Consider the following 15,416-nt stretch of genomic DNA (forward strand, 5'->3'; position numbering starts at 1 on the left):
AGCCACGCCAGAGAGGAGCAGAGAGCCAAGGTCTGGCCAACATGGACAACAAAAAGGCTCTCACGGGCCCTACACACCTGGTGGAGGGGGAGGCCCCTATAATGGCGCCCTCCCCTCTCCACCCGCTTCGCGCAGCTCCCTCCCCGCACCGGCAGGAGGCGCTGTGCTCCCCGCCACCGCGGACTACAGCTCCCGGCGTGCCACGCGGCTGGCGGGCGCATGCGCATAACGCCGGCCTCACAGCGCTGCCCGCTGCAGGAGGCGGCGGACTGAATCCCTACCCGGTGGCTGCTCTGCCGGCGGCCCAGGCCCGGCTCTGCTCCCGCTGCACTGTCTGTGGTTGCCTACCCGTAACTTTTCGCTCCGTTTTAGTAGCCGGGGGTTGGGGGCGGGCCGCCGCGACCGGAAGCGCCCGTTGCCATAGCAACTGCCACCCCGGTAAACATCCCGGATGCCCCCGGAAGCGGTCGGAGCGGGCCTCCCATGTGGAGATTGTCCGTATCGCTCCCGGACGCGGCCGCAGCAGCTGCGGCCCACGTGCCCTCGGCGTTAAACATTAACGGCTTATTCATTAAAAATATAACGAGACGCCGCGCCGGTTCAACCCCTCCGCGGCAACCATTGGCCAACGGGCCCCTCCGCCCGGCCAATGGGCGCCGGCCACGCTCCGTCCGCAGGAAACCGCACATGGAAAGCCACCATTGGCGGCGGCAGCCGAAGCCCCCTCCCTCCCGGGCTTCCCATTGGCCGTCTGTTTGGCGTGGTACGCTCCAATTGGCCAGCGGCGGAGCGGCTCCCCCCGCCCCTCCCGCGGCCGGGGTTGATAAGGCGGAGGGGGAGGGCCGCGGCGGCTCCAGCGGGCTCGGGAGCGCGGGGCGGGTGCTGCGGCGGGATCGGGAGCGCGGGGCGACAGCGGGACACACGGCCGTTCTCTGCTGCCACCGCAGCTCGCCTCGCCATGAAGTCGGTGTGGGGGCTCGCTCTGGCCTGCCTGCTGCTCCTGGCCGGTGAGTGCCCGCGGGCTTCTAGAAGCTTCTGGTGGGTGTGAAAGTCGGCCTCCTTCTCTAAATACCGTCGCCCCCCTCAGCTTTTTTGCTGGGGTACGGGGGATGAAGGCCGACGAGAAGCTAGTTAGGGCCGTGGTGTGTGCGGGGGGCGGTGGGGAACCCCCCGCTCTCCCCCCGTCCCCGCTTTTCTCCGTGTGGGCCTACGGGAGGGGGGGGGCGGGGCCTGGTCTCCGGCCTTGCTCTCCCCGCACCGCTGCCGGCGCCGCTCTCTGGGGAGCGGGGGGAGGAGGACGGTGTGTCTGACACGGCTCATGCGCCGTCACGGGCGGGAGGGGGTCCCTCCCCTTCCCCCCGCTCCCGTGTCTCCGGTTGGACTGAAGTTTTGTCGGGGCGGGGGGCCCCAGGGGAGGAACAGAACTGAGCCTCAAGCCGTGGGGAGGAACAGAACTGAGCCTAAAACCCTTGGGAGAGCTTCGGGAGCGTCTAGTGGGGGAATCGTGCTCAGATCGTTGGATTCCTTCTTTTCCCAGTATCGGTCAGAGCTGATGAGGTGGAGGTGGATGGGACCGTGGAAGATGACTTGGGTAAAAGCAGAGAAGGGTCTCGAACAGATGATGAAGTTGTTCAGAGGTTAGTACTTGGGGTTCTGGGTAAGTTAATTCTGAAACGTTCAAGCTTTCTCTTGCGTTTTGAAGAATGAGTTTGAGCATCAGTAATGCCTAAAGCCTCAGAAACAGGAGGGAACACCATTTAACAGATCTAGTTAGCTAGGGGAAATAAAATATATTTGTAAAAGATGGTCTCCTAAATAGAAGTGAGCCTGAGAACTTGGATTCAGAAGTACTCAACTTGGTTTTGTCTAATATAAATAGTTGTGGAAAATCTAATAAATTTATAGGGGTTTACTCTTGTGTGTAGTAAATGGTGTCTATTGAGTGCTTATTGATGAAGTAGCTCTGTGCTTATGAATAAGATCATCTCCTGTGAAGTATATCACATTCTGAGGATTACAGTGGTTTTCACATACCTATATTCTTCCCTGAATTTCATTTTAGGAAAAAACCTTTACTTGCCAGCATGGATTTTCACTGAAGTTTTAGATTAAAGTTATCCTGTTGAGGATGGCTACTCTTGCACATATCTCATTTGATTGTGTAACTTCAGGCCTGTGCTGGTGATTAAGGATCTTTCTATTGTTCTAACTAGACTATTATTGCTGTTGTTAGATGATAGAATTAATGATACTGTATGTGGACAAGACTTACTTAAAAGGTTTTCATTGTCCTAACAGAGAGGAAGAAGCCATCCAGCTAGATGGCCTAAATGCATCCCAGATCAAAGAAATCAGAGAAAAATCGGAGAAGTTTGCATTTCAAGCAGAAGTGAACAGAATGATGAAACTTATTATCAATTCTTTATATAAAAATAAAGAGGTTAGTGCTTTTACTAGTAGAATGTGTTAGAACTGTTTGTGTGTGTGCGGGAATTCCTGACTACAGGTTTCTATTTCAGATTTTCCTGAGGGAACTTATTTCAAATGCTTCGGATGCTTTAGATAAGATACGGTTAATATCCTTAACTGATGAAAATGCTCTTGCTGGTAACGAGGAACTTACGGTCAAAATCAAGGTAAGAAGCATCAGCTACAATCGTCTGTTATGGAGTAGTGGTGGGAAGAATGTAAAAAAAAAAAGTGCATCATTAAATCTTAACTTTTTGATTTAATACTGATACAAATACAAGCTAGTACCACATCAGAACCCTTGCAATTTACATTATCAAGGACCAATCTTTTAATGGTGAAAATATATTTCTGATTCCATAAAGAGTAACTGAAGTATTGAAATATTCGAAGGTGGGTCTTCCTTACTGTTGTAGTTACTGCAAATTTGATTTATTGTGGCCAGCATGCTTGAATTTTAATAAGTGCTACTCGCCACTTTTATGCAGCAGTATATTAGTATTAAGATTCAAAGTGATGCCAAACCATATTTTCCTCTTTTTTTATTTTTTCAGTGTGATAAAGAGAAGAACATGCTTCATGTTACAGATACGGGTATTGGCATGACAAAAGAGGAGTTAGTGAAAAACCTGGGTACTATTGCAAAGTCTGGTACAAGTGAATTCTTAAACAAGATGACAGAAATGCAGGATGATAGCCAGTCAACATCTGAGCTAATTGGGCAGTTTGGTGTTGGCTTTTATTCTGCTTTCTTAGTAGCAGACAGAGTTATTGTCACATCAAAACACAACAATGATACTCAACATATTTGGGAGTCAGATTCAAATGAATTCTCTGTGATTGATGACCCAAGAGGAAACACTTTGGGACGTGGCACAACCATAACGTAAGTATTAAGTTTCTTTGGGTTTAAAAGAAGAAAGTTATGTGGCTACGCTTTGCTCATTGGGCTATGTGGTTGACTTTAGTGTTGTCACTGGTACATTACTTGGTTCTTGTAATACAGCTCTTTTCAGTTTAATAGAAACATCCAAACTACATTATCGCTGCACATTTACTTGGGATGCAGTTAGTAATCTGCTTCACAAAGCCTTGAGCATCTTGTCATCTAACTGTTGGCAAGTAATTCCAGACAGTTCAGCTGTCTGCAAACTCCTTCAGCTCTTCAACACAGTTGTTGCCCATCGAAACCTACACAGGGGCTGTAGAGCTTCCTTTTGGAAACTGGCTGCTGTTTATGTACTGGTGAGACCAGTCTGATGCAAATCTCAAACTAGGGCTAGTTTGACAATGCTATTTTCATGCCTTTCATGAGCAGATAAGTTTATTTGGTCTGGGTTTAAAGAACTTCCTGAAGAAGGCATTTAATATGAAAAAGTTCATCTCAGTGCTTTAGTTCCAAGTAAAGCCAGTGGGAGTGCATCAAGGTCCTGATAAGTATCAGTATAATTTGAGGATTTTTTAAACTTCTGGGTATTGTGTTCCACCCCAGTTGTTGAAAACAATTGCGTTTGTCATTATTGGAGCAGTTCAACAGTGATTGTATTTTTTTTTAGATATTTGTAGTTGAACTAATAAAAGCTTACTTGCATAAATTTGAATCGCTATAGCTGCAACAGTAGAAAAGCACCTCTTCCTGTAAAACTACTTAAAAATACCTGTTGAGCACTTTGATTGAAGGATGTGTGTCTTTTATTTTCTTTAGCCTTGTCTTGAAGGAGGAGGCATCTGATTATCTTGAGCTGGATACTGTTAAAAATCTAGTAAAGAAATACTCACAGTTCATAAACTTCCCCATATATGTGTGGAGCAGCAAGGTAGGTACCTTTAACTGAACATGGCATGGTATGAGCTTTGGTTGTGAAAACTATCTGGCCAGATCTTCCAGGAAGGGTGAGGGCATACTATAATATGGAACTTGTCTAATTTCTAAAATTCTTCTATTTGTGACTCTTCTGGCTAGTATTTTACTAGTTACTTGCTCTTCAAAAGTTAGTGTGTTGCTAAAATCATAAACTTTCAAGGAACTTGGTTTTGTCCTGACTCAAAAGAACTTTACCAAAGGAGCAAGGCTGGTAATGACTAAGAAAGATCTGTCTTCTGCTGGCTTTGGTGGCTATGGTAAGCTCTCAAGCAGGGCTGTGATTAGGTATCCTTCTGAAAATAGGGCAGCATCTTAACTTAAAGGCCTTTCTGATGTTTTCTTGGTGTACCACTAACTTAAAAGTTACCCAAGTCTTTGGTTTGCATTACATGTGATGCTATGGAAAAACTTAAATTTGAGTACAGTGAGCTCCCAGTGTATTAAAGGAAAGCATGTATTTGTGAAAAATGTAACTAAAAGACCATAGCTACCCATAACTAAAAACCTATAGCTACATATAGAGAAATGTTTACAATAGGCTAATAATGCAAGTTAAACTAGTGCTCTGAGAGATCAGGCTCTTTGAGAAGATAGCTGGTGGGAAGTCAAGCAGTCCAGGTCACCACTTGAAATTGTCTCTTTAGACAGAGACTGTTGAAGAACCCATTGAAGAGGAGGAAGCAAAGGAGAAAGAAGAAACCGATGATGATGAAGCTGCAGTTGAAGAAGAGGAGGAAGAAAAGAAACCAAAAACTAAGAAGGTAAACTTTGTCAGGCCTGGGGTCTTGTGTCAGATAGTTCAGCAATTTTCACAGGCAGCCTTCCAGAGGTGCTCTTGAGTAGTGTGTGTGTGTGTTTTCAAACAGCAATCCTGTTTAAGCCCAGTCAGAGATCTTGTCAGTAAATAAGATTGTAAACAAAACAGATTTGGCTGAAATCGGAGGAATGACTGACAATAGCCTTGTGAGGCAGTGGTCCCAAAACTAATCATAAATACTTTAGTGAAGTGCTTGAAATGGTAGTGGACTTCAGTAATCTGACACTGTGGAGTAGTTTGAGTATACTCCACTGTAAGGCTTTTTTCAGAATGGCAGTAACTTAATGAACATGTTAAATGTACATAGAACACACTGTAGTGTAGACTGAAGTTTTGTTCCTGTTACGCTAATTTGTGTATTTGAGAATAACCAGGTCATTGCATAATTCACTCTGTAAATTAGAGCATGTATTTTTGAAATGCTATTTAATGATTTAACCTCAGTGGAGTGTTTTTAACTGACTTAACCTGAAGTAATGAATGAGCTTTTATTATACTATGGTGTTTACATACCTAGGTTGAAAAGACTGTCTGGGACTGGGAGCTCATGAATGACATCAAACCAATCTGGCAGAGACCCTCTAAAGAAGTTGAGGAAGATGAGTACAAAGCTTTTTACAAAACCTTTTCCAAGGTAAGCTCTGAGCCTCAAGATGCTGTGTAACTGTTTATAGGATGTGCTACTTCTGAAGAATTAATAAATTGCTGTCAATAGATAGACTGAATTACAGGGAGCCTAGGAGGCAGAGCATCTCAGTCTGGAATTAGTCCTTTTACCAGAGAGAAGGTACTGCCACCCAAGTGTGGAGTGGCCTAGGTTTGAGAAGTAATATGTTCCAGCTGATACAGAGTGTATTGATGTGTTTAAGTCTTGGCAGGGAAAATTTTACTTAGTTTGAGTGTGGTGGTGCTTGTGTTGTACATGGTGGAAGAAAGGGGAAGCTATGGGTTTCTAGAAACAGTATTGTCTTTACATGTAAATACAGCATCATGTGGTCCTTGGGAGTCTCTTAACTGCTGTGATAACACTGTATTGGTTACTGTGCTATTGGTAACTCTTTGGTAGTTGGCCTTTAAAAAAAAATAGATCTCAAGGATGTGAGTAACTTGGCTGAATCTGGAACTTTTTGTCTCCATAACAGATTTTAACAAAGCGTGGTTCGATAGCTGAATTGTAAAGTAACTTCACTTACTTGGCAAACTCATGTTATTACTGGAAATTTATTGACTTGCTGATATTTTCTCCCTGTGCATTAAAAGAATTCTCTCTTCACAGGAGCACGATGACCCGATGGCTTACATCCACTTCACTGCTGAAGGGGAAGTAACTTTCAAATCTATCTTGTTTGTTCCTAATTCTGCTCCACGTGGCCTGTTTGATGAATACGGATCCAAAAAAAGTGATTTCATTAAGGTAGGACACGCAAGTGTGTGGTTATAGTTTCATGTCTGTAAAAAAAAAAGCAAAACATAACCTGGCTGCTCTTTCCTCTTGTAATCCAGTTGTACGTTCGAAGAGTGTTCATCACTGATGACTTCCATGACATGATGCCCAAGTATCTTAACTTCGTTAAGGGTGTTGTAAGTATAAGTCTTACTTGCATTTGATTTTTTTTAACTTTGAAATACTTTTAGCTATACTTAAGAAGTTTCTTCTTCAATTAGGTGGATTCTGATGATCTTCCTTTGAATGTATCTCGTGAAACACTTCAGCAGCATAAATTGTTAAAGGTAAGCTAATTGATCTTAATTCCTTCATTGTAAACACATGACACCAGCAAGATTTAGAAGAGTAATAGCTTGGTTAATTTTACCTTTATATAAGAAGAGTGAAATTAATGTGTAGGGAACCCACGCATTGCTGTTTTCAGGCTACCTCTGTTCAGTTCAGGGACACTCGAGTCCATCCTTTGCCGTGGGGCTGAACTGTGGGCTCTTCCAAGCTCCTGCTGTTATAACGTGGTATTGCTGCTTTTTTAGGTGATCAGGAAGAAACTTGTTCGCAAAACTCTTGATATGATCAAGAAAATTGCAGAAGAAAAATACAATGACACATTCTGGAAAGAGTTTGGTACTAATGTGAAGCTTGGAGTTATTGAGGATCACTCCAATCGTACACGACTGGCTAAACTTCTTCGCTTCCAGTCTTCTCATCACGAAAGTAACCTCACAAGCCTTGACCAGTATGTGGAAAGAATGAAGGAGAAGCAAGACAAAATTTATTTCATGGCAGGTGCCAGCAGAAAGGAGGTATGTGAGCATGGAAGAAAGAGGGAAAGGGGGTGGAAAAATTACAGTTCCTAGTTACAGTACTGCAAATATGTATTTGTGGTAGATGTGGAGACTCCATGCTTATGGAGTCAACTGCGGTTCAGTTTTCCTTGTACCAGCACTTGTGAAATAGTTGTACAGGTTTCCATGGCTGCTGGTACCAATGCAACTAAACTGGCATCTGCTCTGTTATCTTAGGCTGAGTCCTCACCATTTGTGGAACGCCTTCTGAAAAAGGGCTATGAAGTGATATATCTGACTGAACCTGTGGATGAATACTGTATTCAGGCTCTGCCAGAGTTTGATGGCAAGAGGTTTCAAAATGTAGCAAAAGAAGGAGTTAAGTTTGAAGAAAGTGAAAAGTCCAAGGAGAGTCGGGAAGCCTTGGAAAAGGAATTTGAACCACTCTTAAACTGGATGAAAGACAAAGCTCTAAAAGACAAGGTAAAATGTGATGCTGTATTTAATGCATATTTGTACATGCTCTTGTACTTTCTACAAGACACCTTGCAGATTCTTTGAGCATAGACTTGAAAGTAGCTTCTGTTTTCCTGTGGATAAATGAACATGTGTAGTACCTTTACTGCAGGAAAATGAGTTAGTGTCATCTTCAGAATGTCTGCCTCCAGAAAACGCTGAAGTGACAGGAAACTGAAGAGTTACTTTATTCCCCGTATAGGCTATTAGCTCTGTGAACTAACATTAAGGCTTTTTCTTTGACAGATTGAAAAAGCTGTGCTATCTCAACGTTTAACCCAGTCTCCATGTGCTCTTGTGGCTAGTCAGTATGGATGGTCTGGCAACATGGAAAGAATCATGAAGGCTCAAGCCTACCAAACTGGGAAGGATATATCTACAAAGTAAGCTTTCAGTTATGTAGCAGCACACATAAAATGTAGTTGATGGTTCTCCTTGCTTGGTGTGCTCACACCAAGCTTCCATGAGGTTCAGATGATTCCTTCATGGTTTTTAAGGTCACTTAGAACCAAACTGCAGTCCCCATCATAGTTTTGCATTATTTCAAAGCCTAGTATGTAAAACTGCCTAGTGAGCAAGACTCACCAGTGGCATTTACTATTTGTCATTCGGTGACAAGAGAAGACAAACTAACTTAGTAACCTGAATGCTTTTTAAGAGTTAAGCTAGTAATAAAGTGGGTCTGGGGAAGGAATACACTTGTTACTGTGGCTGTAGTCAGTATTCATGGGTTTGAAGACAAAGCTACTTCAAAACTTAGTGATGAAACTCCTGTTCTTTTCAGTTACTACGCTAGCCAAAAGAAGACATTTGAAATTAACCCCAGGCATCCACTGATCAAGGACATGCTGAGGCGGGTCAAGGTAAACAAATAATAATAGTAGTGAAATATTGACTACTTAGTAGCATACAATCTAGTTAACCCTTCTGTTTGTGTAATGTTTTTTTAATGCTCTTTCACATTAGGAAAATGAAGATGACAAAACAGTTTCAGATCTTGCAGTGGTATTGTTTGAAACTGCAACTTTGAGATCAGGATATATGTTACCAGACACTAAGGAATACGGAGACAGAATAGAAAGGATGCTTCGTTTAAGTTTGAACATTGACCTGGATGCAAAGGTTAGTTTTGCCTTCAACTCGGGGCTGATGATTGACTTACTGCTGCTACATCTTAAAAAGCAGATACTTGATAGACTTGCGTAAAACAAAATATATTCAGTTTCCACTTAATTGGGCCACCAGGAGGCTAATTCAAATACCTGGGTGGGAAACTGATGAGTCTGTACTTTGTGTTCATGTCACCCCTTGCACTCTTCTTTCCAGTTGGTTGGGATTCTCTCTTTAGTTACACTTCTCAAGTATTGTCCTGTCCTTAATGAAGTTGTGGTTCTGTGGGAGTCAATTATGGGTCAAAGGCATGTGTGGCCATCTCATTAACGGAGAAATTCTTAAGTGGGTATAAGTCACATGGATTCTCATAATGCTGTGCAAGAATTTAGGCTGTGTCAGTGCTAAACAGAACTTGCCTTCACTTTCAGGTAGCTTGGGGCAAATGTTAGGAACTGATAGTGAATACTTCCAGAGCCTGTATTTAGCTAGTCCACAACTAGTAGACATCCTAAGCAAATAAAGCAAATTACCTTCCAACAGGTGGAGGAAGAACCTGAAGAGCCTGAAGATGCAGCTGAGGAGGCAGAGCAAGATGAAGAGGAGGTGGATGCTGATGCTGATGATAGTGAAACACAGAAGGTAAGGTCTCAAGTTTAACTCTTTTCTTACCATTATGTACATGCAGTTTTGTCTGTGGGGCTTCCTAACAGCAAACTTGTTAACTTTGCCTTTCATGATGCTAGATGTTAGTGTGAGGTTTTCCAAGGTTTTCTTGGAGGCAGAAAAAAGTCTGTAGCACAAATGACACTTAATTCCTTAAACTATATTGTAAGAAGAAAGCACTTAGATGTGTTCAAAGCTGGAGCTAAATTAAGCTTAAGAGATTGTAACAGAGTGCCCTATGGCAAGAAAAGAGCATCAAATCCTCTACAGTCAACTTAACATTATCTGATGGATTTCCATAGCTTGTGGGCAATAATGAATAATGGACAAGAGTATAGTTTCAAACACTTTACAGTACAGACTCATGACAACACTACTTGCTGTCTTAATGGATAATTATCAATCTTTTCCAATTTAAAAAAGCAACGTTCATATTCTCTTTGTCTCCACAGGAATCCACAGATGTGAAAGATGAACTGTAAGCTGCACTCAACTACCGTCCTGCACGGGGGGGTTAGGAGGGAATGTGAATTAGATTGTTTTGTTATTTTCCACTGTAAAATGTTGAGGGATGGTATGGGGTTTAAGGGTAAAGGAGGATTTTTTTTTTAAGTTGACTTTTCTAAAAACATTCCTCATGAATGTAAATTTGTATTATTTAACTGACTTGGTGTAAAATCTTGTCATGTACAAAATAAAATGTTCCCAAACACCACTAACTCTAAATTTTACATAGTAAGCTTATCTTGTGGTCTAGCACAAACAAACGGAGGGATTGTCTTGAGTGTTCAGGTCCTTTGCACAACAGCTGGTTTATAGTCCTCATGCCTTGCCACACTGGTGCAGCCACACAGGAGTGTGTAGCGTTATGTCTGTGGCTTGGTTTTGTGTCAGTGAACCTGCTGTGCTGTTCAGCCAAAATATACCTGGTATCCAAGAGCGGTACCGAAGTTGCCAGTTGACATAAGTATTCAAGAAGTTATCTGAAGAAAGATGAGATAGGGCATTTAAAAATAGCATTGCGACTGAAGTCTGACAGCTTGCACTGAGCTATGTGACTTGAGTCCGCTGTACAGATTAGGCAGTGGTAGCTTTACTGAGATCAAGAAAAAAAAGATTTTCACTGAATCTGCGAACAAAAACCACCAGAAGTGGCTCACTCAGTGAGTTTATACCATCCTCCATGAGATGGTATAAAGTTGGAAGCTCTTGTCTGTTATTCCTTAATGCTGTTGTTCCTAAACTTTTTCACTCTTTAGTTTAGCAAAGCACTGTAAGTACTTAGTCTAACTCAAGCTAAATCTGTTGACGCCAAATTGTAATGCAGACTGGTTGAACTGGAGATGCCACTTTCTCTCCTATTCATTATAGGGGCTTTATGTGGTGTTTGGATGAAGCACTACATTTTTTTCACCAGTGCCTCTACTTTGAAACATCTTCACAGGGTTTGTAGTACAAAGTGTTTATGCTGAAGGGGGGTTTTGTTGCCTTCCCCTGTGGGAGAAGCATGTAGAAGTAGTGCTTTTGTACAGTGACTCTACTTTAGAACCACTCCTCTGTTTCATTAAAAGAACTTTTTGTGAAGTTTGAGGTTCTGCAGCGAAATAAACTGTTTCTAATTAGGTGAGGGCAGTAAATGCTGACCTGAAGAATTTGCTATCTATTTACTTTCACTAGGCTGCTTCTATGCTGTCCAAATACTGTTTCCATGCAATAAATAGAAATGCCATGTATCACTGTGGTTATCCAGTTAGGCTTTATACAGGGCTGTTGGCTTTTTCTGAAGTAATGCTGCTTGAGGCTTCAAGGAAGGGAAGCTTAGTTTTGGATTTTTTGAGGGAGTTTTGGGTTGTTTTGGTTTTTGCTCACTGTAGAAGTAGTATCTTAGATGCACCATAAGAGCCTTTTGTTATTAGAGCATGCTGAGTGGTCTAGCCCTAGAGTGTAGTTCAGTGGCTAGCAATATCAACTTAATTAGCAGTCCCTTATTAGTAAGTTATTGAGTAGGGGAGGTGCAGTATTTCTCTTACTAAGGCAGTACCATTTTTGTGCTCTGTAGCAATTAACTGCTGCTGAGGCTTTGATTTAATGCTTCCTTAATTACCACCTCTAGTGCTACACTTCTGAGGAGACCATCAGTGCGTGCTCCTCTCTCTCTGACCCGCCTGAGCAGCAAAGGTGGCTCATGCCTACTGCATGGTTGAGTGCTTTTGGAGCTAGCAAACCAAAGAGGAGTACTGGAAGCGTAGGGTTGCTTGCTACAGTATTCTTAATCTGTTAATTACTTGTAGACTTAAGCAACCTTTGTTCTGTTACATAGCTGAAGTTCTCAATGCCTGGATTGGTTTTAGGATGACATACCTGATTTAATTTCAGAAACAATAAAGAGCACACTTGAGAGTCGCGCTTTGTGCTGCTTCATCTTCCTCGGCTGGAGGATATCATGTGTAACGTAGCTGTGGTCCAGCAGCTCTCTCTGCCCTGGAGTGACAAGTGTTTGCTATTAATAAGCATGAAATGCCGTTGTAGGCATGCTTTTCTGGGGAGGCAGGGGGGTGTCAGCTCTGTGAAGCAAAATAGTATGGATGCTGCTCTCAGTCACGGGAAGGCTGAGTCAATAGTCGCTGAGGCCATTTCTTCCAGAGCTGTGGTCACACTGATTCTGGGGTGGCGTCAGCTCTGCTCTTCCCAGGTGGGCATTAAAGAGAAGGGGTTCCCTCTGCCAGGGTAAAACATGCTCCCTGTTTCTCAGTTTCCGTCAGTAGCAGGATACGTTTAGAAATCCAACCCAAATTAGTAGTAACTTCTCTCTGCAGCCTTTAGATCTGAAAAGCCCTTAAAAAATAGGGAGAAATGCATCTTTCGTGTCAGAAATCAACTCTAATGACAAAAGCGGTACCCTAACAGAGTATGAATAGCAGGGTAAGGGCTGGTGAATCCTGGCTCTTCAACTGAAAAGCTGCTGATTCTGCCCTAGTTTAAAAAGTAAGAAAATACTGCTGAACTGCCCCATCTTGTCTCTTCGATACACTTAATCTTAAGATGTTTTGCATGTCAGAATTATACTCTGCTCAAGAAAAAAAGGGCAGTGTAATCACAACTGTATGCTGAGGTGGAAAGTTGCCAACCTCAGCTTACTTAGGTACAGTGAAGGAAAAAGTAGTTTCACCAGAACTGGACCTAGTAAGACATTCTCATCGATGATTTCATTTGGGCTCGACATCTGAGATCAACTTGAGTCCTTCCTGTCACTGATTGCTGTCCTAAAGGGGTCTGAGGGAGAGGGGCTGTGATCTAGTGACACCGAGCACAGGCTGCAGCCTGGACATCCACATGGACACCTAAGAGCAGGAGAGGATCTCGTGCTGCCTCACTGCTTTTCTACATCAGCCAATAGCTACAAAATTGGGAGAGCAGAGACACACACACGCAGAGGAACAATAAACCTTTCTTCCTCAGAAATCCACTCCAACTTATGCAAATAAGTAACAGCTTCACAGATGTAAAAGCAGCACTTTCAGTGCTCATGTCTGGATCCCTCTGCTATTACAAGAGTTCCAAGTACATTGCCAGTAGGAATTAGGGAGCTTTCTGTTTCCTAAGAGGGTCATCAGTCAGACTGGGGTTTCCTTTCCCAAGTTAAACCTGAGTCAGAATTGAGGATGAAACCTGTGACTTGTCTTGATACTTTTCTCAAGGGAAAGCAATCCCCAACCTTCACAAGCTCTACTGCCTTACCAGTCAAAAATGGGTTGGGGTACCAGCGTTGTAGGACGTTGACAGTGTATCTTCCAGAATTCCTGGAGCAAGAGTTTTTTTGGTGATCCTATTTCCATTTTAACTACTGCAACCAAGTTGTAGGATCCTCCCCAGCCTTACAGTGGATCAAAGCAGATTCCCTGTCAGTAATGCAGACAGAAAGCCAATGTAACTGGTGCTACAGCATTAGGAGTCCAGTGCAAGAAGTTCTGCAACAAGAAACCTTTCTTATTTGTACATGCCATCACTTACCCTGGGTTATGTCCAGTAATACTGAGTTAAAATTTAAAAAGGGAAGAAATGCCAACGGGGTTCTACTGCTGATGAACAGGTAAGCTTATTAAGGCTAATGAGTGGCCATAAAAGCTTGACTTTTCAATATGCTAAACTTCCTGTACTTGTTAATCAGCTTAAAAGTTTCAAATTCCATCAGACTCACCAATGTGAGTTTACATCTTTTATTCCAAAAGATACTTATTAAGGAATCATGAGCATTTTGGCAAGCATTTTGGCACACAACCGATTGTACTTTTAAAAACAGTATTCATCATACATTTACTTTTAATGCTGCCTGTAAGCACACTTAAAAGAAACAAAACAAAACAAAAAAGTATTAAGGGAATACAGTATTTCACATGTGGATTTCTGCAGTTGAGACAGTGAACAAATATTTTATCAGTCCTAGTTTTCACACCGTAAGTAAATTCTGGTCACTGTTCTGAAGTTTCAACTTTGCTTGATCTTGCTTTTAGACCCAACAGTTCTGTTCTCAGTTCTCCAGGCTTAGGAGGTATTTCAGGTATACTCTGTTAAAAACAGAGAAAGACATCAGTGTTGTGACAGAAGAAAAACTAAACTCACAAAAGAGTAAATGAGCATTCTCTGTAAGAGACAGCATTATAGCTAAGTTGTGATTACACTGCCCTTTTTTTTTTGAGCAGAGTATAATTCTGACATGCAAAACACCTTAAAGATTAATGTATTACTGTTTTGTAGTTGGACTTTAAAGTACCGAAGTATGATTTGAAAAAAAAAAAAAAAAAGGAGGGAAAAGGAGAAACAGACAGTTTGTTTTAAAGGAACAAAGCTTCTTTTTTGCCATTTAAGAAAGTAAGTTTGGCTGAGATGTCTGGTACAGCTGAAGTTTCCAGACATATTCTGTCTCTTGGTGACAGAAGAAAAAGTTTCACTGCTTCTACCTTTCTGGTTTAGAAATTAAGCACTGAAACGAGAGATGAAATTTAAAATAAGAAACTAGATGACAGGACATTATAAAAACTGTACCTCCTCAAAACCTAAAGAGGTGTAGAACATTAGGTCATTCTGAATAAATATGCCTTTTTGCCTGCAATGAAGGCTAGAGACTACTACAGTGCATAAATTCTTATGCATCTATCAATGATTTAAGCCTCCTCGCTTAAATTCTGACATGACAGATCAAACATGGTGGTTTTTTTAAACTTACATCTGATTTTACTATAGCAGGGTGTTTTTCAAAAAACCGAAATTATACAAGAGCAGGGGGAGGAGATAAAGCTCACAAGTTAAGGAGGCCTCCAAGAGACCAAATCAACCACTAATATCCCGGGTGGGTGGTCTCATGTGGAGCATGAGCCTCTGTGATTGTCATTTTGAGACTTTCAGTCTGTCATTGTTTCTCGTGTAAACTTTTGGTCACCTTCATTTCTGTTACTGGGTTACTGGGGGGGGGGAAATGTCTATTTAAATATAATATAGCCCCCTTCAGAACCCACTTCTGAAAAAGCCTGCAAGAGCTTTTTTATTTTTCGGTATTTGAAGGCAGTTTCTTCAAAAGGAAGACCCGCCCCCCGCTTCCTCAGCCCCCGATTTCCAGCCGCGGGAGCCAGGCCCAAACCCCCTCACACCGAGACCCTCCGTCCCGCAGCCTCCCTAACGCCCCCGCAGCCGCCCCCCCCCCCCCCCCCGCCCCCCACACGGCCCGCCCCCACACCCCCTGACCCA

At 42.6% G+C, this 15,416-nt stretch overlaps 1 protein-coding gene across 1 annotated transcript; it reads left to right on the plus strand.

Annotated features, from left to right (window-relative positions):
• The first annotated feature begins 849 nt into the window (after nt 1–849).
• Nucleotides 850–10,386, plus strand: HSP90B1 (heat shock protein 90kDa beta family member 1). Its single transcript, XM_014937380.1, has 18 exons — nt 850–1,007; nt 1,538–1,637; nt 2,299–2,440; nt 2,520–2,636; nt 3,024–3,355; nt 4,175–4,286; nt 4,978–5,094; nt 5,668–5,784; nt 6,427–6,564; nt 6,654–6,731; nt 6,816–6,881; nt 7,131–7,400; nt 7,620–7,865; nt 8,145–8,281; nt 8,683–8,761; nt 8,865–9,020; nt 9,552–9,650; nt 10,127–10,386. Exons 1-18 carry the CDS (start codon nt 959–961, stop codon nt 10,154–10,156), a joined length of 2,385 nt encoding a protein of 794 aa, XP_014792866.1. The 5' UTR covers nt 850–958; the 3' UTR covers nt 10,157–10,386.
• The last annotated feature ends 5,030 nt before the right edge of the window (nt 10,387–15,416 follow it).

The sequence above is a fragment of the Calidris pugnax genome, unplaced genomic scaffold, assembly GCF_001431845.1.
Source record: "Calidris pugnax isolate Ruff unplaced genomic scaffold, ASM143184v1 scaffold1, whole genome shotgun sequence".
NCBI classification, from domain to species: domain Eukaryota; kingdom Metazoa; phylum Chordata; class Aves; order Charadriiformes; family Scolopacidae; genus Calidris; species Calidris pugnax.

What these genes read in the sequence shown, in the direction of transcription:
- HSP90B1 (XM_014937380.1), top strand. Translation starts at nt 959, where the DNA reads ATGAAGTCGGTGTGGGGGCTCGCTCTGGCCTGCCTGCTGCTCCTGGCC. An exon ending in CTTTATATAAAAATAAAGAG is followed by an intron (nt 2,441 to 2,519) that starts GTTAGTGCTTTT and finishes TTTCTATTTCAG; the next exon opens with ATTTTCCTGAGGGAACTTAT. An exon ending in AAAAAAGTGATTTCATTAAG is followed by an intron (nt 6,565 to 6,653) that starts GTAGGACACGCA and finishes CTTGTAATCCAG; the next exon opens with TTGTACGTTCGAAGAGTGTT.